Source organism: Alosa alosa, chromosome 22 (genome assembly GCF_017589495.1).
Source record: "Alosa alosa isolate M-15738 ecotype Scorff River chromosome 22, AALO_Geno_1.1, whole genome shotgun sequence".
Lineage (NCBI taxonomy): Eukaryota > Metazoa > Chordata > Actinopteri > Clupeiformes > Clupeidae > Alosa > Alosa alosa.
In genome coordinates this window covers 11,603,748-11,629,993 of record NC_063210.1, presented here as the reverse complement: position 1 = coordinate 11,629,993, position 26,246 = coordinate 11,603,748, and the positions used below count along the sequence as shown (strand labels likewise).

General features: G+C 43.0%; 1 protein-coding gene across 1 annotated transcript in view; it reads left to right on the top strand.

The window, feature by feature from the left end:
- LOC125287839 (transient receptor potential cation channel subfamily M member 4-like) overlaps window positions 1-17,743 on the top strand; it is a 28,087-nt gene extending 10,344 nt beyond the window's left edge. The window contains exons 5-28 of the mRNA XM_048233887.1: window positions 244-413; window positions 534-711; window positions 1,050-1,114; window positions 1,358-1,576; window positions 1,802-1,904; window positions 2,213-2,334; window positions 2,618-2,914; window positions 4,807-4,908; window positions 6,662-6,790; window positions 7,100-7,229; window positions 8,162-8,307; window positions 8,561-8,673; window positions 9,153-9,278; window positions 9,513-9,562; window positions 10,115-10,344; window positions 10,575-10,690; window positions 10,999-11,131; window positions 11,249-11,423; window positions 11,690-11,855; window positions 12,109-12,290; window positions 15,744-15,876; window positions 16,929-17,001; window positions 17,134-17,227; window positions 17,367-17,743. Of these exons, the coding sequence (XP_048089844.1) occupies window positions 244-413; window positions 534-711; window positions 1,050-1,114; window positions 1,358-1,576; window positions 1,802-1,904; window positions 2,213-2,334; window positions 2,618-2,914; window positions 4,807-4,908; window positions 6,662-6,790; window positions 7,100-7,229; window positions 8,162-8,307; window positions 8,561-8,673; window positions 9,153-9,278; window positions 9,513-9,562; window positions 10,115-10,344; window positions 10,575-10,690; window positions 10,999-11,131; window positions 11,249-11,423; window positions 11,690-11,855; window positions 12,109-12,290; window positions 15,744-15,876; window positions 16,929-17,001; window positions 17,134-17,227; window positions 17,367-17,395 (3,281 nt within the window). The 3' untranslated portion in view covers window positions 17,396-17,743. The remainder of the gene's footprint in view (window positions 1-243; window positions 414-533; window positions 712-1,049; window positions 1,115-1,357; window positions 1,577-1,801; window positions 1,905-2,212; window positions 2,335-2,617; window positions 2,915-4,806; window positions 4,909-6,661; window positions 6,791-7,099; window positions 7,230-8,161; window positions 8,308-8,560; window positions 8,674-9,152; window positions 9,279-9,512; window positions 9,563-10,114; window positions 10,345-10,574; window positions 10,691-10,998; window positions 11,132-11,248; window positions 11,424-11,689; window positions 11,856-12,108; window positions 12,291-15,743; window positions 15,877-16,928; window positions 17,002-17,133; window positions 17,228-17,366) is intronic.
- Window positions 17,744-26,246: the final 8,503 nt, after the last annotated feature.

Below are 26,246 nucleotides of genomic sequence, written 5' to 3'. Positions count from 1 at the left end.
CCTTAAAAACATTGCCTATAATAAGCTGTAAGGGAGCATTGTACATTGATTCAAATGTTGCATCACTCTAAAGTAAGATTACAGTGTTTACAATTCCAACTACTCACTCAGTGACTCAATTGCGGAATGTAATGATTTGAAATCCTTTTAAGCTTGTCAACCTAGTTTGCCTTTCGAGTTTATTTGGACCTGATCTCTTCTACTTTTATGTGTGTTGTTTCGTACCGATGTAAACACACACAGGGGCATGGATCCTAACGGAGGGTCTGCGAGAGGGTGTTGGGCGCTGTGTAGGAGAGGCAGTAAGGGACCATGCCACTGCTGCATCCTCCATCTCCCAAAACAAGGTTGTTGCCATAGGGATTGCATCATGGGGGCTGGTCAATAATCGGGAACAGCTAATCCACCCTGAGGTACTGATCAGCTTCGGACAATCAATATTGCAACAGTTTATCTCAATATGCACATACACAAATGTACAAAAAGTGATTTATCTTCTCACCTCTCACTCTCTCGCCTACTCTGTATCTCAGGGTAGCTTCCCAGCGAAGTACCATGCTGACAACAAATTCAGTGAATCGTGTTGCCTGGACAAGAACTACCAGGCCTTCTTGCTGGTGGATGATGGAAGTGTAAACCGACGCGGTGGTGAGGATGGTTTCAGGGCCCGTCTGGAAGACTACATATCCAAACAACGCACTGGGATATGGGGTGAGGCAGTCAAGGATCATTTACTGTTTCCTGAAGCACCTTAAAGCACACCACACATATAACTCACAATATATATAACTACTGTCTGTACAAGTACTGTATATGACCTCCATAAGTGAAGAACAGTTTGACTGTATGATCCCTACAGTATGTAAACATAGTTATTCAAATGCATTTTCTCTGATTAATAAACTGGGGAAATGTAGGTTAGGAACAGCAAAGGATCATAGGTTGTTCCTGATGTCCATCTGCCCCTTGCTTATTGATCCCACTCTGCTTTTGGTTGTTTAAGCAGGTTAATGTTTCATGTTGTTTTGTCTGTATTTGTATTTCTGTAGGTAGTGGAACCATCAACATTCCTGTGCTATGTTTGCTGGTGGCTGGAGAGGTCAACTACATGGAGGCAAGTGTCAGGAAAATCTGTTTTTCCTGTTACCTATGTACCAGTTTGGTCACTTAAGTACTGTAAATGTGCCTCAGTGTGACAGTCTGTTTTAAGACATCTCCCATAGTTGTTATACTCACTTTATTTAATAGTACTTATGTTTAGTAGTGCTTATGTTGGATATTTCTTGTTCAAATAAGCTATAGCTTGTTCTCATCACTGCAGTTTGCAATAATGTTCCTCTTCTACAATGTGCTGCAGAGATTGAATGAATCTTTGAAAACGGGAATGCCCTGGTTGGTCCTGGTTGGCTCTGGTGGTGTGGCCAACCTGATCGGGGATCTCCTGGAGAATCCCCTGATCAGTGCTGGAGAGTCTAAGAGCGATGCGGGCTCTGGAGGAGAGTTGAAGGAGAGGCTGGCCGAGCGTGTTCGGAAGCATTTCCCTGGCGAGGCAGACACGGACAAACTGACTGAGAAGGTAGGTGGTGTCAGTCGAGGTCAGCAGAAGAGGGATGGAAACCTTGCTCTAGTTTTTTAGATTTTGTGCCAAAAATATGGTGATTGAGGATATTGATAGTAAAACTGACCCAAGGAGACTATATAGACTAATAACTCGGCTGTAAATTTGAAGGCCTTACAGTATACGGCATCTTGGTACAACAATCGTTAGTTCAAAACCACCTGTTTCCTGTTTTCTTTCCAGACGTTAAGTATCTACCAGAACAGAGACCTGATCTCCATCTACAATAGAGAACAGGAGGGACCGGATGACTTTGACACTGTGTTACTTCGAGCTCTTGTCAAAGGTAGCGCAAACTGCTGTGGTTAACTGAGTATGGTGTGCAGAATTGCATGCTTGCCAAGCTACGTTATGAAAAAGGATAATTACAAGACTATACAGTTCACTTCGAGTTATAATGAATGCATATGGTCATTCTTATGAAATATGATAGGCTGGCATATGGAGAAAGGAAGTGATGTAGTGGTATGTTACATTCTAAATAGTTACCCAAGTAGTTTAGTGTGTGTGTGTGTGTGTGTGTGTGTGTGTGTGTGTGTGTGTGTGTGTGTGTGTGTGTGTGTGTGTGTGTGTGTGTGTGTGTGTTTTTTTCAGCAAGCAAACGCTGTACATCGGCAGACTCAAGCCCATACACTGACGAGCTGAAACTTGCTGTGACCTGGAACAGGGTGGACATCGCCAGGAGTGAGCTGTTCAATGGGGATATCCAATGGAAGGTTAGAAGCATCATGGGAAACAGATGACAAAGAAAAATGTGGCAAGGAGGAGCCCATCTAGTGCACAAATGTAACAAATGTATAGCTCAAAGTACATATGGCTAAAGGCATTGTGATAAGTACCATACAAAATCATTGTTTTTTAATGTAGTAATAATAATAATAATAACTTAGTTATTATTGCCTTTTAGGGTACCCAAGGTTGCATTGTTATAGCCCTATGTAGTCCATTGGAACTACTCTGGGAGACTGAGACATGCTGTATCTATTGTTTGTTATTCAGTGTGCTGATCTTGAAGACTCCATGACTGACGCACTAGTCAATGACAAGCCGGAGTTTGTGCGCCTTTTCATTGAAAACGGCTTGAACATCCTGGACTACCTGACCAATGGGCGCCTGGAGAGCCTGTACCGCTCTGTCTCCGACAGCTCGGTCGTCTACACCCTCCTCCAGCGCCACCTCGCCCTGCGAACCAGCGCTGCTGGCCCCGGCTCCTTAAACTCCCTCTCAGACCCGCAGTCAGTGTCCCCGAAGGAGACGTATATGATTCGTCCAGCCAAAGAGCTCAGCCTGTATGAGGTGAGCTGTGTTATTGAAATGGTAGACAGCTCCATAGAGGTTGTTAAATCCTAGGACATATTTGGCCTATGTCTGTTTAGAACTATGTTGATTGTGGGTAGTATACAGCACACAATTACCTTATTACTGATCCTTAAAGATCTACACTGGATTCATCTATTCTTACTGCAATGCACAAAATATATTTTGAGATGATCTAGAGTATTGGTTCTCAAAGTGGGGTCCGGGGGCCCCCAGGGGTCCGCAGCACATTGTCAGGGGGTTGTCAGGGGGCTACAAAATATAAAATTGTCTTATACTGTATGGCGAAAAATGCTACAGTATCAGTATTTGCATCTGCTGATATGTTACATCAATACGTCAAAACACTTTACTATTAATTAACCGCCAACAAAATGAAAGTTATGTGAAGCAAACACTATGTGTTCAACACAATAGGCATACATTTGACAAAGAAACAACAATCCTTTTAAAAAAAAATCCTACATAGTCAAAGTTTGCTAACATGACTATTGTGGTATTAGCACTCTATGTTTTTAAAACACATATAATATAAGCATCTAACAGAAAAAAGCCTATACAGCTACATGATTAACTTAAGTTTCATGTGTTGTGATTATGAGGGTTCCTTGGAGAATTTTCCACTCCATGAGGGGTCCCCGGCCCACACAAGTTTGAGAACCCCTGATCTAGAGAATGATGTACCAAAAAGTTGCTACAGTTGATGACAAATGTCATTATACAAAACTGTTGTTATGGGTAAAAACTCAGCACAATATGCTTTATCAAACCATTCCGCAAACTATGCCACATAGGAGGAGAACCTGTTGAGTTTTTACTGTCTTCTGTTGAGGATGTTAGTGGGCTTGATCAAGCAAGTTCATGACCTGGATTGGCTTTACATGAACTGTATACATGGTTAGCTTTAACCCTTGCAACCACCATAGCAACCACAATATGTACCCTAGCAATGCCCTAGCATCTATCCTAAGTACCCTAGCAAGACCCTAGCAACCATCTTAATTACAACAACCTAGCAACCACCACTATAATGTCAACCTAGCAACCAATATGATTACCCTAGCAACCATCATAGCAACCACATTATTTAGCATAGCAAACACCATATGTACCATAGCAACACTCTAGCAACCACCACTATTATGTCAATCTAGCAACCACCATAGCAACCAACATGATTACCCTAGCAACCACTATAGCAACCACATTATTTTGCATAGCAACTACCATACATACCCTAGCTACGCCCTAGCAACCAGTGCCCAAAAAGCGTTGCTACATGGCCGCCGAGTGGAGGGACTTGCATAAAAGGACTAAGGTTAATTACCTTAGCAACAACCTAGCAACCACCACTATAATGTGACCATACCAACCACTATAGCAACCGGCATGATTACCCTAGCAACCAGCATAGCAACTGCTTTATGTATGCGTTTTGGCTTAATGGATGTTGCGTTAATGCAGACAACTTTTGATCCGTGTGCCCGATTTTTATTTTATTTTTACTGTTGCAATCCTTTTGGCAAACTGCACCTGATCAAGCCCACTCTTGCAGTTCCTTGGAAATGGAATTCTAGTTTGTATTGTAATGTCTCTAGACTACACTCATGTCTATGTTATTGAGAATATGATGCTGTGCAGTGGGGCACTTCTTTTTCGCCTCCTGTTCCATGAACTTAGTCATCATTCAGAGAAACACAGTAACCTCTCACCCCACAGGAGAAGCCAATGGGGGAGGGTTGTCTTGTGACATGTATAAAGTAAACTTACTGGATGCTTAGGACGCAGAAAATGTGTTTACACTTATTTTTATGTCTAACAGGAAATGAGTTGGAAGTGGAACTGACCTTACTCCTTGGGTTTCCTTGCAGGTGTCTTGTGTCCTGGAGAGTTTGTTAGGGGATGTGTGTCAGCATTTTTACTATAGTCCCTTATCGCTTGACATCATGACCTCTAAGAGAAGAGCTTTTAAGGTAAAGCCACCACACACAGGATGATGCTCAAGTTTACTTTTGCCTACTTATACATACATCAATAGCCTAAAGACCCTTCAGTCTACACTTCCAACTCTGACTATGACAGTAAACCGTAAAAATAGTTTTGAATATCCCTCTAATTAGAATGACTATGTCCACACTGCACATTATGCCTAATGACGGAGAACAATATAATTTGCTTATGCCCATTCTTACATACATTATCAACAGTATCTTACATTCAGCAGTTCAATACATTACAGTACAGGTGTATAAGACAGGTGTTCTGTCTTATACTTTGACGGAGTTCATTAGTGTAAAATCCTGATATATGGTACAGTACAGTTGGGTGTAATGTTACAAAGTAACGTGTTACTGTAATCACATTACATTTATCAGTAAGTAGTAGTGTAACGCGTATACGTAAGTATATATAAGGATGTATATATACTCTTTTGAACCTGTGAGGGAAATTTGGTCTGCATTTATCCCAATCCGTGAATTAGTGAAACACACTCAGCACACAGTGAACACACAGTGAGGTGAAGCACACACTAACCCCGACGCAGTGAGCTGCCTGCTACAACAGCGGCGCTCGGGGAGCAGTGAGGGGTTAGGTGCCTTGCTCAAGGGCACTTCAGCCGTTCCCACTGGTCTAGGTTCGAACCAGCAACCCTCCGGTTACAAGTCCGAAGCACTAACCAGTAGGCCACGGCCGCTACTGTTCTAAATTCAGTAATCACACTACAGTTACTAAAAGTGATTAAGAGCAAGGATTACTTTATTCTCCTATTTGAGATTCTCCTATTAGGAAATAGGAATCCTCTTCCTTGAGCCGTGGAGACGCATGTTGCGGTGTGCTTTACCCTGTCATGAACAGGGTGAGTGGAATCAGGCTGCCTCCTACAACAGCTGCCTCTGAGACGGTCTTCTTGGCTTTAGATCAGTGTTTCCCAACCTTTTTCTCCTTAAAGGCCACCTACCCGAACTCCTACCCGCATACACACACAAAAAGAATAAAATGATTAACTTATAAGTTCAGAGGTCAGAGGTAATAAATAGCTACATGAATTTAAATGTGGAACAAAAATATGTTTTCATTTGGATTATACAGAATTTTGATTATCCAATTGGGTGTATTATTGGGATTTTTTAAGAGCTAAAACTAAAAGACTAAATATTTCCTGTATCTAAAAAATCTGCTGTTCAAAATGTTGCGGTAGCGAGTGCATTCTAAGTTAAACTTTTTGCAAGTTGTGTGCGTGTCACCATTCAACATTGCGAAGCAGCAGCTTCTGTGGTGCCGTATTTGTGAACTTGAAGGCAGCTTTCAGTAAGACAAAGCAATAATTAGCTATCTGTCAGAAATATGTGGTAGGCCTACAGCGCAACCTGGGTTGTAGAGTGTAGTAGACTAGATTATGCTACCATGTATCATACAACGTCATTAATTAAATAATAAATACAATTTTGAATGGATTTTGGGAGTTTGAGATTTGTTTTACTGTAATTTCCCAACTATTAGCCACGGCTTATACATTGATTTTGCTAAATTTCTTCAACTATGAGGTTAACACACGGGTAGTTAATATGGTATGGTTTTGTTTCTTTTAACTTAAAGCATAAAACACTGCCCTGCAGCTTATACACAACGTGGCTAATATACAGGAAATTACTGTGGAGTTGTGTGTATTTATTTCTTTGTTCTGTACTTTGACTATGTAGGCCATTCTCTCATTTTGTGTTCTAGAAAGTGTGTAAGTTCCTGCAGGGTCCATGTGTGTACCGACAGAAGCGCTGTTTCTACCCCTGGGCCTCACTCTTCATCTGGGCCGTGCTTCAGAACCGCAAAGAGATGGCCATCTATTTCTGGGAGATGGTAAAGCACTTCCGGGTCACTTCCGGGTCAGGGATGTCCGCTTTATAGTCAGAGGCCCACTGGTGCCAGTAAGAGTTAAAGTGGAAATGTTTAGCATTTTAATGTCAGGCCCACAGTCTTCTGTAAGGGTTCACAGAGTAAGGGTTCAGTAGTTACATAACTCCGTTTTATGTATGCTAATGTCAGAGAGAAAACAAAAGACCATGTATCTTTCTCTCTCTGTTCCCCCTCCCTCTTTTTCTTTTTCTTTCTTTCATTCTTTCTTTCTCTTTCTCTCTGCCCTCTCTCTCTCTCTCTCTCCTCTGTCAGGCTGGAGAGTCAGTGCTCAGTGCCCTGAGTGGCTGTAAGCTGCTGAGAGAGCTGTCCAAGCTGGAGATGGAGACTGAGACTAAAAACTCCACGAAGGAGCTGGCACAGATGTTTGAGAACCTGGCATATGGTATGAGAGACAAGCTAAGTATAGTGGAGAAAAGAGAACATGTCCATCACTTTAGTCCATAAGATGGAATAGGGTAAAATGAATATTAAGGCACGGCACCTTGACCATGCGTGGGTGTGGATTGGTATAGTTTTTCCTTCTATCTTTTGCTTTCTCTGGCTTTCTGTCTCTCACTCCCCCTCTCACTTACACCATCTCTCCATCTCTGTGTCTGTCTCAGTCAGATTAAGTGAATATAACTCACTCACTCAGGTACTCACTCACTCACTCACTCTTTAACTCAATCACTCACTTTTTTTAACTCACTCACTTTTTAACTCACTCACTCATTAACTCTTGAACTCACTCATTCACTCACTCCCTCACTCACTCTTTAACTCACTCACTCACTCACACCCCCCCCCCCCCTTTTTTGAATGCTCACTCGCACAGTCCTCCTTACCTTCACAACACAAGATTTGCATTTGTCGATTGACTTATCGAGTCTAATATTAAAAATGGCATCGCCCGGAAAACAAGCGAAAAAGTTACTCCAGGTATTGTGTGTATGAACTGTCTTCTAAATAAACTTTCAGCACACATAAAATGTTGCCAATGCCTCATTTTAAATGTTAAGAACCTAATTACACTGTCAACGAAGTGTGGAGCTCTTGTTAGCCTTGTAGATAGCCTTGTACATGCCCGGTTGCTACCGCAAACAGCGCTATAGAAGAATCTGTAAAAACTGGCTAATTTTGGAATGCTTCGAGTCTGGATAGGGTCATGACTTGTCCATGACTATAGCTTATGGTCATACTTTAACATATCTAAAGCCCATTTAACACTGAATTTCCCCTTTAACTCACTAATCCACTCACTCTTTAACTTACTCACTCACTTACAATTTTACTCACTCACTCCCTCTGTATCCCTCTCTGTCTGTGTCTGTGCAGGTGTGTTCAGTAAGTGCTATGAGAGTAGTGAGAGTCGCTCATTCACACTGCTCATCAGGAAGTCTCCAGTGTGGGGCGCGGCCACCTGTCTACAGATGGCCATGGCGGCCGACGCGCGCGTCTTCTTCAGCCACGACGGAGTGCAGGTCAGCTGGCAGACATGTTGTCTGGGCCGTCTGTCAATATGAGGCCACTAGACACTTTAAAATTAAATTTAATACAACATTTTGAAAATGTAGAGTAAAGTTTACATACACTACTTTCGGGTGAAATTTTATGTTAAGCTTACAACAGCTAGTCTTTTTAGCTAGCCGTTTTATTTTTGATGCAATTTTCAAAATCCTCACTGAGTCTCTTTCCCACCACCTCCTGAAATGCATTTCTGTGTTCCCCTGGCAGTCTCTGCTGTCTCAGATCTGGTGGGGAGACATGGACAGAAGCACGGAGGTGTGGAAACTCATCCTCACCTTCTTCATCCCTCCCCTCTGCTACACCGACCTCATCTCCTTCAGGTGTGTGGAGCGCCTAACTAGACTCCCCCTGCTCCCCAGTCTCTCTCTTGCTAATCTCAAATGGAGGAAGATGGTTGGATGATCGATGATCCACTATATTCATTCTTGGAAGTTCTATCTTGAGAACTGATAATTACCAAAATATGTATTACAAAGCTACAAACAGTAACAACAGTTTAAATATTTAGTTGATATTGATTTTGTCTGAACTGAATATCCCGATACGTGCACTCTAGATCCTATTTTGAGGAAGCACATTCTGACCACAAGGGGATGCCAAAGTAAAAATGTGCTTTAGCTAATAAGGATGTGTTTGCTTTAAAAAAAAAAAAAAAAAAAAAAAAAAAAAAAAAAAAAATATATATATATATATGCACTTGACATCAATTTTCGTTGCCAGCTCTGCCCTGCTGAGCTGATTGGCCCCCTCATTGCTGTTATGTTATTGTGTTTACTCTGCTCTTTTCTCTCTGTGGTAGAGAACTGGAGGAGCCTGAAGAGGCCAATACCGAGGCAGGAGAAGGAGGCACACGGGCAGGAGACCACCACCACCTCTACGGAGAGACTGTCTTCTCCTTCTCCGACATCAAACACCTAAGTCCTGAGTATGTTCATGTGTTTGTGGCCCCTATTGCTGTTCAATGTACTTTGGTTGGTATTCATATGCATATGGATGGTATTCGTTCCATGCATATATTCATTGAAGCACTTGTGCATTTTCTTTCTCGTCTTGTGATTCACTTTCTGTCCCTTTTTTCTCTCTTGTCCTCCCTCTCCCTCTCTCGATCTCACCTCCCTTCTCTCCGTTTCTCTCATAAACACACTCGGTCACGTGACAGTGAAGCAGAAGAGGCCGAAGCTGATGGCCATATAAGGACAACCACAAAAGGTCTGTGCCACCCTCCTCCAGTCCATCTCTCTCTTCTCCTCCACAACCTCCTTGTTCTCCTCATCTGCCTCCTCTACCTCTTTCTCTCTCATCACTTCGTATTCCTTTTTGGCAGCCCCTTTATGTGCCCTATTCATTTTCACTAGTCACCACCCTCTCCTCACTCACCATGTTCTTCTGCACCTCCATTGTTACATTTCCAGTCTATGACTGTCTTTAGTTCTCCAGTATTGCAGTATTGTGCCCAGTGTCCATTGGGAACACATTTATCACTGCCACCCTCTCACGTCTTTTGCATCTTGTTGTCTCTCTCTCTCTCTGTGTCTGTCTTTATCAGTGTTTTTCTTTGTCTTAAGTTTTTATGGAACACATTGAAACATTGAAATGCATTCGGTACATTGCTAAATACTTTGATGAATCTGTGTCATGATGTTAATGCTCGGAAATGCATTGATTCAAATGTAATAATTCGGTTATACTGTTGAGTTAATAGTGATTTGCTGATTTGTCTGTCAAACTGTCTGTGTGTCTGTGTTTCTCTCTGGCAAACAGGTTCACCACATCCAAAAAAGCATCCTTTCGTGTTCTCACGCTGGCGCCAATTCTGGTACGCACCGGTGACGGCGTTCCAAGGCAACGTCCTGATGTACTTTCTCTTCCTGTTCCTCTATGCTTACGTCTTATTGGTGGACTTCAAGCCGCCACCCCCGCGTGGCCCAGCAATAGCTGAATATTTGTTGTACTTCTGGGTGTTCACCATCATCTGCGAGGAGATTCGAGAGGTACCCACACCAAAAACTGTATTCCAGTCATGCTTAGAAAATGCCATTTCCAAACTATGCCATGTCTGTTTCAAAACAAACATGCTCACATACTTCAATAATAATAAATGAGAGAGAAAAATACAACAAAAGCATTGAATTAACAATTTCATGCTCAATTATAGGCTTAGTCAATCTTAGTTTAAACTTGTTCTCCCATCATCTCTCTTTCTTCTCCCTCTCTCTTGCAGACATTTTTTGTTGGTAGTATGACCCTTCGCCAGAGGCTACGGTTATATTCACAGGATGTATGGAATAATTGTGACCTTGTTGCTGTAACTCTCTTCATCGTTGGCGTTATCTGCAGGTATGACAACCATTGACTGGGTTAATGATTCCTTGGCACGTGACATTCTGTCTTTAGACCAGCAGAGGGCGTTGTCACTCATTGAATAGACTACTGCCCAAAGTGAAGTTCAGAAATCTTGACATATTAGTACTGGCCTGCAGGGAGTGTGTCCTACCTGGTTGATTCTTGTGAGGTTTCTAGTGTTGTTTTTTTTTTTTGTGCCTCAGTGTTGTTTTAGCAGAGGTACATACTTGTGTACCATATTTGTATTTGTACTGTTGCCTGTAATGTGTGTGTGTGTGTGTTTGTGTGTGTGTGTGTGTTAGGATGTTCCAGAGGACATATGAGCTGGGCCGTAGTGCTCTGTGTCTGGACTACATGGTGTTCACCATCAGACTCATTCACATCTTTGCCATTCACAAGCAGCTCGGGCCCAAGATAATCATCGTCGGCAAGATGGTAGGAGGCAGTTCTACCTTAACTTACTGAACAAAGTAAACATGATGTCAAGACGTATATGTTAATGTGCTATATTTGACTGATTTATCGTGTGGAATGTTTACTTTTCTCCACCAGATGAAGGATATATTCTTCTTCCTCTTCTTCCTGGCGGTGTGGCTGATGGCATATGGGGTGGCCAATCAGGCGCTTCTGTACTCCTATGACCCCAGTCCTGATAGGATATTTCGTCGGGTGTTCTACAGGCCCTATCTGCATATATTTGGACAGATACCCGTGGAGGAAATAGACAGTAATAAACACCATTTTACTTTACTTTAATTCTGGAGACTATAAATTATGGAGAAACTTTAACATTCTGTTAACAGGGCTGTGCTGTTAATAGTGGCTACTGCCACCATTGTGCCCTTGAGCAAGGCACTTAACCGTGAGCTGCTCTGGGATGACTGACACATATAAGTCGCTTTGGATAAAAGCGTTAGCCAAAATGCAGAGTAAATATAACATTTCACTTCTCTATCTATCTCTTTCTCTCTCTCTCTCTCTCTCTCTGTTTAGCTGGGAAGACATGGGACATGGAATGCACTAATAACAGGACTTTGATAGAGCAGGGAGATGAGCCCTGCAGGGATACCTACCCTAACTGGCTAGTGGTCATCCTGCTGGTGGTCTACCTGCTGGTCACCAATATTCTGCTCATCAACCTCCTGATTGCCATGTTCAGGTAGCTCAAATACATCCTTCTCAAGCTTAGTAATTTCTCTACTGTCACTTATTGGACTGTTTAGACTGTGAAATGTTAAGGGACTACTTTGTGAACACTATTCAACTCAAGGAATTTGAAATGTGAAGAAGGCTTGAAGGACACCCTCGTCTATGATGCCCTTTTGAGAGGTGCAAGTAGTTTGTGTAATTGAATTAGGCCACAGCCTACAAATACATGTGCATAAAAATATGTTCCCTTGCTCTGCACCCAGCTCCACTTTCTCAAAGGTTCAGGAGCGCAGTGACACCTACTGGAAGTTCCAGCGGTACAACCTGATCGTGGAGTACCACTCCAAACCCTCGCTTGCTCCCCCCTTCATCTTCCTCTCTCACCTGCACATCCTTGTCAAGAGAAACATCCGCAAGGTCCCCTCCGTCAAGATCCATCACTTCGGTGAGATGCAGTTTTATTTATAGATGTCACTTGAAGGTTATGGAAGAATGTGCAACTCTGGCAGTGCCTGTCACTGAATACACACACACACACACACACTCACACACTCACACACTCAGTGTGGGGTTGTTTAGCATAGCTAATCTTAACCAAAGTCAGGGAGTCTGTTAGGTCCAAAAATAAGAGCTTGGTTGCAGAGGCGTATCAAGCTTTTTAAAAGTGTGAGGGTTGTGGGATAGGAAAATGAAACAATCTGGCCAAATTATAAATAACTCCCTACAGGGACATTGTAAGTATTTTCTGAGAGGGGTGCGGACTATATTGGTGTCCGGGAGATTCTCCCCCGAAAAAAAAATGAAATTCTGATTGCTAAACACACCATTTTAATGCAGTTTGGGAGCATGGGCGGGCCCAGATGTATTAAGGGCCCCCCACTTATTGTTGTATATGTGGGAGGGGGGGTTTGGGGGTCCTCCCCCAGAAAACGTTTAATTTGTTTGATATGATATCCTGTATTCTGGTGCATTTTGGGGATGGCAATACTAAATTCAATCAGATTCATAGCCTACATCCTGATTTGTTGATATTGAGGCAATGATTCCATGCAAAGGTTTGGGCTTCAGGGCCCCCTGACCCCTTGGGCCCCTGGGCCTGGGCCCGGTAGGCCCGTGCAGTAATCCATCCCTGTTTGGGAGGGACAGAAGAAGCAGTGCCCCTTATATGTGTGGCTCATGTGACATGTAGGCCTACATGATCTACCTGCTATCACTTCACTATTTGACACTACCCTACCTGGAGACATATCTCATGTTATAAATCAAGAAATCATTTCAGAAATTATGTTTTGTGCATATGGGTTAGCAGGCTACAATAAACTGCCTAACAGACAGCAGCCTAATTTCGAGGTATCACTAATATCTATTAAATAAATGTAAATGACACAGAATAGTGACAGAACTGTAAGCTCAAATTCAAAAACGTTTGAAGTCTACCCAAACATATGCAAAGGGAATATAAATAAATTGTGTTGCATATAGCCAGCTTAATGTAAATTTAAAGATTATGATTAGCCGTTTCTATGCTTTTTCCATTGATAGTTACAAAAAGCCACGTTGTTGTTTAAACTATTATTGCTTCTAGCCCACGTTACCTCCAGTTTCACTTGCTGCAGGGACGCACACATTGCATGAGCGCTCATACGCGTTCTATTTGAGTTCTACATGCTGGAAATCTTAGTTCTCAGATGTAGAACTCAAATGTGTCTTGATGCCGCCGTTAAGATCAAAATAAGATGTTCTAAATGGAACGCGATCGTATTTAAGATATTACGATAGATGTAGCACGACGACACACACTGACAGTGAAATGCCGCCGACGTTTGTGATCAGATCAAATAAGACGTTCTAAATGGAACGCGATGTAATTAAGCTGTTCTGATTTTTTCCAAATGTCTTGGAGACGTATGTGTGCTGACTGGGCTATTTCTATATAGTTGATGACGCCAAATGAATAAGTATTTCTGATTGGGGAAACTTTTAGCCTAGCTTTTTTTCCCGTCCGCGGTTCCATACCATCTTGCTGCAAATGATCAGACGTGTGAAGCACCGGGCATAACTTAATTTCGCGGCTGTGTTAATTGTTGAGGAGGCCCATAGTTTGAGAAAAGCTGCAGATCATAGACAGAAAAAGCATAATGCTCTGAGAACAGTAGCCAAAGGTCTTTTTGCAGAAACAACAAGTGCCTTGGTGCGCGCACCCCCGCTTTCACTTTGACTCCCTACATTTCTACATTGTGACAAAAACTGTCAGTCAGACAGTGAATTTTGGTTTACTAAATTAGCATAATGCGGTAACAATTACCATTTCAATTAAACCTGAAATCTGCTCACTGCAGACGTTATAATGCAGACCCAAGCAGCAGCACAGCCTTGAAAGACGCACACTTTGAATTTGATCAGAGCGGCTCTGGTTCTTCACTGGCTAACTTGATGTGATTGGCTGGATGACCGTTCAATCAAATCAACAGACATATTTGTGTCTCTCTGTGTGTGCGTTATGGTAGATACGGTTCCAACTCTTTACGGGAGCGTTTATTTCCATATTTTACTTTCATTTTAATCTGTCAAAAAGTGTGGGGGATAGAATCGTGTTCCAGCAAAAGTGTGTACGTTATAACACCCACATCCCCCATGCTTGCTACGCGCCTGCTTGGTTGTCATATTGAGTTCAGACAGCTGCTCTTCATGTTTGCTGATAACATTTGAATTAGAGCCCAACCGATGGGATTTTAAAGGCCGATACCGATTTTAATATTGTCGATAAATCAGCCAATATTCATTTTTAACAAACACAACGTAAAAAATGTGCTATGATGTAATATTTAGTATGTTTAAAAGTTTTAATCAAGGTTGGACATTGTGTTTAAATAGGCCTAACTATCTGGTGTCCTAATGAAAGGCTGTTATACAATAAAACAATTATTATGAATAATAATGTCAGGTCTTTGTTCTTATCTGTGGTAAATACCACTGCCACGATAACTTTTAAGGTATTTACTTTATGCTTTATGATGGATTTTTACACACTGTTTACAGCATTAAACAGTTTGATACTTTGTGTGATTGGGAAGGAAAATTGCAAAATCGTACCCATACTCTCATATGACCGGCGGCTTGAACACATTGGATGTTTGGAGTTTTAAGCCCCCAACGTCATTTTCCAGGCAGCGCTGCATGGAAGGCACTAGAGTTAGGCAAGGGTTAGGGCTAAGTGTCTTGTACAGTAGTCGACGGTCGTAGCACTGCCTTGAATTCGACGGTAGGGGCTTAAACACCATTGAGCAACACGTTGCCTTTCGGCGCCCATGTTAACAGGTTACAGCGGCCACAAGGCCTCCACCATATCCGCGTCTCAGGTGCGGCTCGAACCGCGCTGCAACCGCGACTAGATTGTATTTAAAAGGGGAGGTGGAGGTTACATGTGTACTATAAAGTAGCAGATATAGGGTGATCACCAACCAGACTCTGAAAAGGAGGACAAGTTGTGTCTGAAAGTAGGGACAAATTGACCAAAATGAGGACACACCCCAATTTCTGGGGGGTGCTTGTAAAAACGCTTTCCTTCAGGCCTACTTGACTTAAAAAATGCCGATAGCAATAGATCGGCAAATAGCTAATATCAACTGATAATATCGGCACACCGATTTATTGGTCGGGCTCTAATTTGAATGGTCTTTAACACATAAGAGCTTCATTCTTCATTGCTTTTCTCTCAAGACTGTTCTGAAAAAGCAATTATGTGTGATTAATGTCATTCAGTAAATTATAATTATGGCATAATGGCATAATTATAATTTACTACATGGCATAAGTATAAGAATATTTTTCGTGTATCTAGCCTTTGCTTTGTTAATTGCCATCCAACTCTGACATATTTATTTGCCCACTCTTACAGCCCAGGTGCTAGAGGGGAAAGCGGCCAACCGCCTGATGACGTGGGAGGGGATTCAGAAAGAGAACTTCCTGTCTGACGAGAGCAAGAAGCAGAGGGCCAGTGACTCTGAGAGGCTCAAGAGGATGTCTGTCAAGTGAGTGCTCTGCCAACATTTCTGAGGAGGAGTGCTTTGCCCCTCTTCCCTCTTCCACACCACAGTATGCCAGAGGGGTATTCCCAGAATGGGGTTTAGTCATTAACTCTAACAGTACGGTAAACCCTCTAGAAGAGCACCACAGCATTGTTTTACTTGGAGAATGAAGCCGTCATGCTCCACCATGAAGTTAAATTGATTTATCAGTAAATCACATTCTCGCAACACGCCTCTGCAATAGGGTTAAGCAAGTGTTTGTTGTTGTATTTTTCATACAATAATAGGGTTTCTCTGTTTACTGTGTGTGTTTAAGGCTCTCTACATACAGATATGCACACATTTGGCTGTGGGCTCTGTTCTCAACTGTGTTATTCAATGCAATATTCAGATTTAACAGCAGATGGTGGTTGGGGAGGAAGGATGGTTGGACATTTAAACATGCATGCAGCCGAAGATTGTTTCAATATTTGTTTTTATTCATCACTTTTTAAAAATTAATTGTATATACAGATATGTTATTTTTCCCCCCAACCTGAAGCTTAATGTGAAACAGCTTATCTCTACTGTAAGTTACAGATGTTATGGAAACAAACCCGCTTTGTTTATCATAATAACAAAGATATGGTGGGTAACATATTTCCAAAACTGTTCACCTGTGCTTGTTATTGTGTGGGACAAAACACTTGCAGGAGTGTTATGTCATCATTGTTTATTCGTCTTGAGTGCACAGGTCTAGGTGATTTACGACTTTCCGTGTGTCCGAAGTGAACCCTTTATTGAAGGAGAGAGGGGGGCAGGGCGGATGTCTATGTTTTCTGGAGTATGTGCTCCATGGGAGTTCAACCTATGACCTCTGTGGTGTTACGATCTTGCTGTACTAGTTGAGCTGCAGGTGCTGAATGAGCTTCATACAAAGAAGAGATGCCTGATAGGATCGCAGTGCCACTTGTGACCTGAGTTTTTGTTTAATAATGAACATCTTTCTTTCTTTCTTTCTTTCTTTCTTACTTTCTCTCTCTCCCTCTCTCTCTCTCTCTCTCTCTGTGTTACAGAGTGGATGGTATGATCAAACAGATGGCTGAGATGAGGGACGTGGATCACCGACTGAGAGCTCTGGAGTCACAAGTATGTTCCATTAACACTGCTGCTAGTTATGGAACATCAGGTCCTCTAAAGCGGTCACTTAGCCCATTTGTGTCCACGTGTCCTCACGTTCTCCATTCTCTGTCTCTCTCCCTGTTCCCTGTTTCCCCCCAGATGGAGTTTTGCTCGAGTGCCATGCAGTGGGTTATGGAGAGTCTGACACAGAGCAATGTGGTGAAGTCCGCTCGTCCCCCACCTACTCTCAATGGTACATCCCCCAGTCTCTTTATGCATGTTATCCTACTACACATCTATCAGTGGCTTCTTAAGAGCTCTCAGCAAATATTTCTGAGCACATGACGTTTTTGTTCCTTTTTTGACTTTTTGTTCCCTTTTCTCTTTTTCAGAAACGCAGTCATCGTTTGCATCAAGCTGATCCATTTTATTTAGTCATGAGTGTACACACACACACACACACACACACACACACACACACACACTTTGTCTCAGGGTCAGAAGCGGGCAGTGTGTTTCTTGCCCCTTTCACCAACACATTTTTTTTTAACAACTTTTCACGTCTTCGTAAAAAGGGCCCCTCATTGTTTTCTATTTCCATTTTTGAAACGGCGCTTACTTTGCAGTTCTTTGTTCTCAATGTTCCCCTGTGCAAAGTGTTCCCCTGGGACCCGACCTGCTTCTCCCCCTTCATTGGACGCAAACCTGTGTGTGTGTGTGTGTGTGTGTGTGTGTGTGTGAGAGTGTGTGTGTGTGTGTGTGTGTGTGTGTGTGTGTGTGTGTGTGTGTGTGTGTGTGTGTGTGTGTGTGTGTGTGTGTGTGTGTGTGAGTGAGTGACTGTGTGTGTGTGTGTGTGTGTGTGTGTTTGTCGGGGGGGGGGTGAGTTGGTTTAAAGGAGGGTTGCTTTACTCAGAAATATGACTGGGGGGGTTGTGGTGGTGGTGGGTTTGTCTTAACAGAATGAATGGCATAAATGCTTCTGCATTGTTGTGCACTTTTTTAAAAACCTGTGTCATATGAATTTGCAATATTTTTTACTGATCGTTTTTATGGTTTTGCAATATATGCCAAACAGAAACAGTGCTGCAGAAAAAGAGGTGCTCGAACAACACACTGACAGATTTACACTGGGTCATGGGACTCTGGGCAACCACTCAGCTAACTGCCCTGTGCTGGGTGAACAGCTGTAATCCGGTTGCCTGCCAGTTAACGCTAGGCTAACTCTGTGTGTTTACATGTAATCACAGAAGGAGAGAGAAAATGGACATGGCATTAGCAGGTTAGCTGCTGTGCATGTTAGCAAAGAAGCTACACTACTATTTGCACAGAGTATATACAGAATAATATATAGTTACAAAACACAGTGTGTGTGCTAGGAAAACCAAATATAATGCTGGAATTGTATTTATGTTTATAGTCTATTTTTAATAAATATTGGACAACTCAATAGCACTTTTGCTTATAACCAAATGTTACAACAGTACTAGTGTACTGTAATCGCAATTGTATTGATTTCTTTGTCTACACTAAAATTTTGCCACTTAGGCTACAGGGTACATACAAGATAAGTGGCCAATCTATTAGAAGTCCTTCTGTTTTTTGGTTGTCGCTGCTGTTTATTCTACTGTACATTGTGAGGGTGTTCTCTCCTCTGTTCCTTATGCAGGGACAAGCTGACTCTAGGGCTTCATCACTGACTGTATCCACATAAGCGCTTGACAGTTTTACTTATCCATTAGTCTGTAATATATACGGTGTTACTTAAGAACTTGTCCCACTTAACCACTTTCTTGGTTCATTCAGCAGTTTTAAGTTTAGTGTCATTAGTGTCTAGTATTCTAGATTTAATATTTTCTTTAGTCTTTAATATTGTGCATCAGTGGTAGTGTGTGGTATGCAGGGTCTTATTTTAAAAGATGGCGTTTAGAGGTATGGAACAGCTCAGCAGAAATGACCCATGAGATGGGGCGAGGGCTGAACACATAGTTCTGCAACGTGTCAATGCTTCTCACATTTCTTTTGAGGTTAAGAGTCATCTAATTCTCTCTCTCCCTCTCTCTCTTACTCATGCTTAGACTACCTCTCCAATACCATTTGTTCCTATCCAGCAGTTACAGTTTGTTTGACACCTTTTACTTGTGGTTCTCAATTATGTTCAAGGCCTCTATGACATGATCATATCAAAGTATTTGTAATAAAGGTTAACAATCCCACAGACGTCTTGTTTCAACTCAATGATTCGATCGATCACACATCTGACGTTGAAAATGAATCGCAGATAAGCTGTTAGTCTCTATGTTGATGCACGCTTTCTATTTTTTTCCTGTCATACAGCCCGTTGATAATAAGCGGGCAGCTTCTTGCTCGTAACCAGAGACAAAAGGGTAAGAGTCGGTCAGCTCACCCATGATGGCTAGATGAAGTGACCTTTAGGGGAAAAAAGAGGGATGGAAAAAAAAAGGGTGAAAGGAGGAGGTGAAAGGGGGAAGAGGAGAGTGCAGAGAACGGAGGAGCTCGAGAAGAAGTTTCAGCGACGGAGAGATCAATTGAAGGTCATATTATGTGCTGTAATGGGCTTGCCATTGAGAGGGACTTTATATAGCCAGCTTGCCCACCTGTCAGAGGCTAGCCAGGCCTTACTCAGTGAAGTGTCAACGCTTGGCTGCTCACAGCCCCTGAGTGTGTGTGTGTGTGTGTTTTGTTAGCACGTGAGTTAGGCCTGGTGTCCCTGCTCATACTCACTCCCACCCCAGACCCCCATTGCTCTCTCTCTATCTCCCACTCTCCCCCTCTCTCTCTCCCTCACTCTTTTTTAAGGGCAGAAGCCGCTCCATACTTGCATAGCCATGTGGCTCCGTCAGTCATCCCTCAATGCGCCACTGTTCCACGTCGTCCTCTGTGTGTGACAGCGCGTGAGTGAGCCAGTGTGTGCGAATGTGCCTAGGAGTACACACCGGGGCCAGCCACTCTCTCTCTCCTTCCCTCTCTCAATCTCTTTCTCTGGGCCACTGCTCTGACTCCCTCCATTGGGGCTAACAGAAAGAACAGAAGATATCAACCGGAAGATTCTTCTGTCTGGGGAACCGTGTTCTTTTGGAAGTAGCTTTTGTCCTTTTGGAGCTGTGAGTGTGTTTGGATTACACTTGGAGTTTCCCTGTGCTGCTGGGTTTTTGTGCACACCGGTGTGGATACCTTCCTGTTGAGCTTGTAAGTTGGACTGGTCTTCCAGTCAGTATTTCTGAGTGGCTTCTTCAGAGCTGCCTGTTAAGATGGCTGCCAGGCGTTTGTGGCTGCTGGGGTTGCTGGTGGCTCTGCTGAGCGTGGGCATGAGGACGCAGGACGTGGCCGCAGAGGCTGAGGAGGAAGAGGTGGCCGGCCTGGAAGAGGAGGCCGAGGAGGTGGACGCTGGAGAGGAGGAGGAAGAGGAGGCCGAGGCGGGTGAAGATGATGATGGAGATGGGATAGAGGACACGGGAGATGGTGATGATGATGAAGAAGAAGAAGAAGAGGCCGCTGAGGAGGAAGATGTAGAGGAGGAGGAAGAGGAGGCTGCTGCAGAGGAGGAGGAGGAGGAAGAGGCAGAGGAGGAGGAAGCTGAAGAGGCAGCCGCTGAGGAGGAAGAGGAGGAGGAGGAAGAGGCAGCCGCTGAGGAGGAAGAGGAGGAGGAAGAGGCAGCTGCTGAGGAGGAAGAGGAGGAAGAGGCAGCTGCTGAGGAGGAAGAGGAGGCTGCTGAGGAAGAGGACGAGGAAGAGGCAACTGCTGAGGAAGAGGAGGAGGAAGAGGCAGCTGCCGAGGAGGGTGATGATGAGGAAGAGGAGGAGGCCAGAGAGGAGGAAGAAGAGGAAGAGGCTGCCGAAGATGCTGATGAAGACGAAACTGATGAGGCTGCTGATGAAGATGATGCTGAGGAGGAGGAGGAAGAGGCTGATGCGGCTGAGGAAGAAGAGGAGGCTGGTGAGGAGGAGGAGGAGGCTGCAGCTGAGGAGGAGGAGGACGAAGAACATTCCGATGACGATGAGGCAGAGGATGCTGAGGAGGAGGAGGAGGAAGATGCTACCAATGAAACAGAAGTAGAAGCTGCAGGTAGCGTATCTACTGTCTGTCTGCTAGCATGTGCAATAACTGGGCGATGACTTTAGTTTAACTGGGATGAGAAATGATAGACTTTAATTGAGATTGGTTGATGCTATGGAAACAGAGGGAAGCAAATCTGGCAGCCCTAACATGAGCACTGTGCAGTGTTGAGTTGCAATGCACTTATCAAGCAACTTTACCATCACAAACTTGAGCTTCATTGAGCTCCACAAGTTAATTCAGATTTTAAACTCCCTTATTCACCGAAACTCATTCAGTGAATTTAGACTCTTAGACATTTGTAGGCTATTGCTTTTGCTATCATTTTGTAACTCCGTTGCTGTGGTGGACAGTCTGTTCTCAGAGCTGTTCATGTAACTCTCCAGGGCATTTTTTCTAAACACCTCATCCCTAAAATAGGCTGCTATATCAGCACAGCCATGGGTATCCCAACTATTCCAAACTCTTTAAGTCCCCTTCACTTGAGCGATGCTCCAAAGTAACATCAGCCTCCGAAATGTATACATTACTGTATATTACAGTACGTATCTATTACATAAGATGCTCCTGTGGACTTGTATTTCTGGCACCATTATTTCTGGTTAAAAAGAGTGTCACCCTCAGCAAAGCTCCCCAAGCCATGACAGTGAGAAAAAAAACAGGCCTGGAGTGGCCAGTAAGCCAGAGACAGTCAACTCAAAAACAAAGGAGCCAATCACAAAAGCGGAAAATCAAGTTGGCACAGCTGCCGGGTTTCCTTCCAGCCAATTATGTGTTGGGATGTAGCCGCGGTTCTGGCAGATCAAGGACAACCAGGCAAAGTAGCTCAGTGGGCAAGTTAGCTGCCTGCCACTTTGAGCTAAAACAACAATCGCTTAGCCACTGCTGCTGAGATCGGGTGACCATAAGGGTAGTCGGGTTGCGGTTAGAAATAAGTCAGATAGTTTTTCACATTCCCCAGGGGCACAGAAGTCATCTTAGATTATTTCCATTCTTTTTTTAGGCTTTAAGTCTGTATTCTAAATGAGTCTTACTAATTGCTTTTCATCTAGCAATGTTTTTATGTGATGATAAAGCAGAAGTATCAATGAAAAAAAATACTCTAGTGATGACAGCCCTTTAGTAATGATTAAGCTGAAAATATCTCTCTTTGCCACACGAGACACACTGTGAAGTATTCAGTGAGTTTGACGACAGCTTGTAAAACAAGTACAACTTTCAGATAGACTGCAGTTCTCCTAAGTGTCTTCCTCAGTTCAGTGGTCGTCACACCATCATTTTTGCAGCAAGTGTGAGAAGTTCATACACCTCAGTCTGCTGAGAAAACACGTATAAATGTAAAGATTTCCCCTTCTCAACACGAGAAGGGTCTCAAATAGAGCTATACACAGTTCAGTTCAGGCTTCACATGACCCCTTTAATCTTTGACAGAGGCCGAGGAGGAGGAGGAGGAGGAAGAAGAGGAAGAGGAAGAAAGTGTTCCGTCACATTACCATTCTGGATCACTCTGCAGCGTCTGCTCAGTCTGTGAGGTACGGCGACACGCATCAAGATGTCAACCATATTGTCTTTTTTTGCTAAAGAAAATACTGAGGTTATGTGTATTTATGGCATACACAGCACCTGAGAAGAAATGGTAATACCATGTCGTGCTAGTTAACTTGCCCCCCCCCACCTCCCAAAACACACATACACACACACACACACACACACAGACATGACAAGCTGGTCTCTAAGTGTGGAGCAGCAGCAGTGCTTTAATTATTTATTTCTCTTTATTTTTCAGCCAGCAAAAGGTTGTAAAATGAGGCCTCTTCGAGGTGTGAGATGTAGGCCTGCTTTGAATTTTAATGCCCGCTCACAGAGAAAAGGCAAAACACAGCCAGACAAACATTGACTTTCTGTGCCAATAGCTGCAAGCACGCCGACAAAGTGCACCCCCTATTTTAAGCCCGCTTTAGAACAGTCATGTCTTCCAGGTCTTCCCAAAAAGCCTCCACATCTTCACCTGCTTAGATGTTTTCAAGTTTGACTGAAAATGATCTCAGATGTATGTACTCTCTCTAACTACCCATCCCCATCCCCTCTCCCCTCCCCCTTCTTGACTTCTACAGACTTGCGGCCACTGTGACAACTGCCCCTGTGAGGAGGGTGATGAGTCGGATCACTGCCAGAGCTGTGATGTAGGCTACATATGACACACACACACACACACACATGCTCACACATGCACATATAGACCATCTCTGTATGTCTGTAATATAATCTTACACATGTCAACTGCACTTAGATTTCATGAACATGATGTACCCTGGCACACATGGTTGGGTTCATCATGATCTCTCTCTCCCTCTCTCTCTCTCTCTCTCCCTCTCTCCCTCTCTCTCTCCCTCTCTCTCTCTCTCTCTCTCTCTCTCTCTCTCCCTCCCTCTCCCTCTCTCTCTCCCTCTCTCCCTCTCCCTCTCTCCCTCTCTCTCCCTCCCTCTCTCTCTCTCCCTCTCTCTCTCTCCCTCCCTCTCTCTCTCTCTCCCTCTCTCCCTCTCTCTCTCTCTCCCTCTCCCTCTCTCTCTCTCCCTCCCTCTCAAATTCAAATTTCAATTCAAATTCAAATGGTGCTTTATTGGCATGACAAATATGACACTTGTATTGCCAAAGCAATTGTTACATAAAAGTACAGTATCAGGATCTAAGCAATTATACAGGTACAAGGGATAGGGGTACATGGACAAAGTGTAAAGAACATATATATATATATTTTTTTTTTTTGTCTGTGTCTGAGTACAACATATTGAGTTCAAGTTCTGAGTGACTCAACATAGGCAACAAACTTACAGACATACAATACATCAGGGCACAAATCTAAAGTGGACTGAGTAGAAACTTCAAGTATGGTACAGTATATACAACATGAGGGGACTGTGTTGAGTTAGTGTATGTGGCTGTGGCTGTGAGAGAGGGGTGCGTGTGTGTGTGTGTGTGTCTGTGTGTGTCACATGTACATGCAATACAAAAATCACTCAGTGTCTCTCAGCTGGTGACAGGCAAGGACATATTGGGCAGCAGTAATACAGCTGTCTGTGTCTTCTCCCAATAGGTATAGTATTTTATTCGGGTTTGGTAGGTCATAGAAATTAGGGATTTTTTCTTTCATTTTTGGGAAGTATGTATATTGCGAATTGATTCAAATTTTGGGCATTCAGTTAAAAAGTGTAATTCAGTTTCAACAACATCATCTCTGCACTGCTGGCATAGACGCCGCCTTTTTTTTGAAGCCATGTCTTTTGTGTCTTCCTGTTTCTATGGCTAAACGGTGTTCACTGAGTCTGTATTTCGTTAGTGTGCATCTCAAATTTGTCTCTTTTATTTTTGTTAGGTAATGTGCAAGTGTATATTTCCTGTTTAGGGTCAGATAGCATTGCATTTTACTTTGGGATTGTGTTTTAGATTGCCAATATTCGTCATAAATGTCTTTTAGGTTTTGGGGGGTTTGGTTAATCCAAACATTTTGTGTGGATGTGGCCTGGTATTTGGCCTTTAAAGTGTTGGATGTCTCTGGAGGAGGGTGACTGAAGACCAGGTTGGTAGGGGAGTTATCTTTGCTCAACTCTTGGTGTTTCAGGGCTTTATAGTGGAATGAGTTTGGGTCACTCAGACTTACATGTTTGATGAACTTGTTTGCCCTTTTCTGAATTTTTATCAGCAGAGGGTATTGGCCTAGTTCTGCCCTACATGCGTTATTAGTTGTGTGCCGGTGGACTTTTAGAATGGCTTTACAAAATTCAGTATGCAGGATCTCAACTGGGTGTTTTTCCCATTTATCTAGGTCCTGATTTCCAAGTGGGCCCCACACTTCACTGCCATAAAGGGCAATTGGTTCTATTACTGATGAGAACAGTTTTAGCCAGATTTGGATTGGGATTTCGAAGGAAATTTGTCTTCTTATGGCATGAAGAGCCCTGCGTGCCTTGTCTCTTAATTCATTCACTGCCATGTTGAATGATCCTTTATTATTTATTCTAAGGCCTAGGTAGGTGTAATCTGGTGCATGTTCGACTTCATTAGGTCCTAATCTAAATATGGGTTGACTTCCCCGGTATCCGGATCTTTTTTGGAAGATTAATATTTTTGTTTTATAACTCTCTCTCTCTCTCTCCCTCTCCCTCCCTCTCTCTCTCTCTCTCTCTCTCTCTCCAGATGTGCACTCTCTGCTACATGTGTCCCCTGTTCTGTGACACTATCTGTGCACCAGGTACAGTACGCTTTTCCTTGTCAGTTAGAGACGATGTCACGTTGACGTCGCATAGCCGTTTAGTAGGCAACGGTGTCTGAGAGTTTGTGTTTTTTGTGGCGAGTGGTTCACTTGCTACTCATTTCACACCCTCTTCACACTCTGTCTGTCTGCAGCACCAATAACACATTTATCACCACAGGCAATCCACAGTCAAATAAAGCATTTATTAAAATACAAACTCAATGGTGTTGAAACATTACCTGTTTGCTTAAGGAGGCAACATATTTACTAGATCGAATCATGTTTGAAAAGGGATTTCATCAAAGGGGAAGTGATGAAATATTTGATTCTATTGATTGAACTGGGCATGATCTAGGATCAGAAACCAGCTCATCAATAATGTACGAGGACAACAATATATATGCATATGTATGTTTTGATGTTTTTATATAGAAAATAGAGGGATAGCAATGACATCGTCTAGACATGTGAGACCTCTTCCTCATCAATTGCTCTCTCTCTCTCTGTCTTTCTTACAGGTGGCTTTGTGGATGATTTCACTGGATCCATCTACCAGTGAGTCATGCTTTCATTACCCGTACACTTACCAGCAGTGCTGTAGTTTAGTTAGCTGTAGTGGATATACTGTGATGTAGTAGTGTAGTAGTGGGTTTCATGTGATCAACCCCAAATGTTGATATGTATCCTTGCCTATTTTAAAGGTGCTCTAAGCAATGCCATGCGTTTTTTAGGCTAAAACCTTTTCTCAGTTACTGCAAACATCACCTAACCAACCGCTAGATGTCTGTGTCCTGAATACACTGTAAAAAAATGTGACCTCTGTGGACAGCCCAGGCTCCAAAAATGGCAACAAAAACAACCTGGGCAAACCTAGCCCATAAAAACATAACAAACTGTTCCAGCAAATCACAGAAGAGATGCGCGTTTAGGAGAGTTTAATTGCACA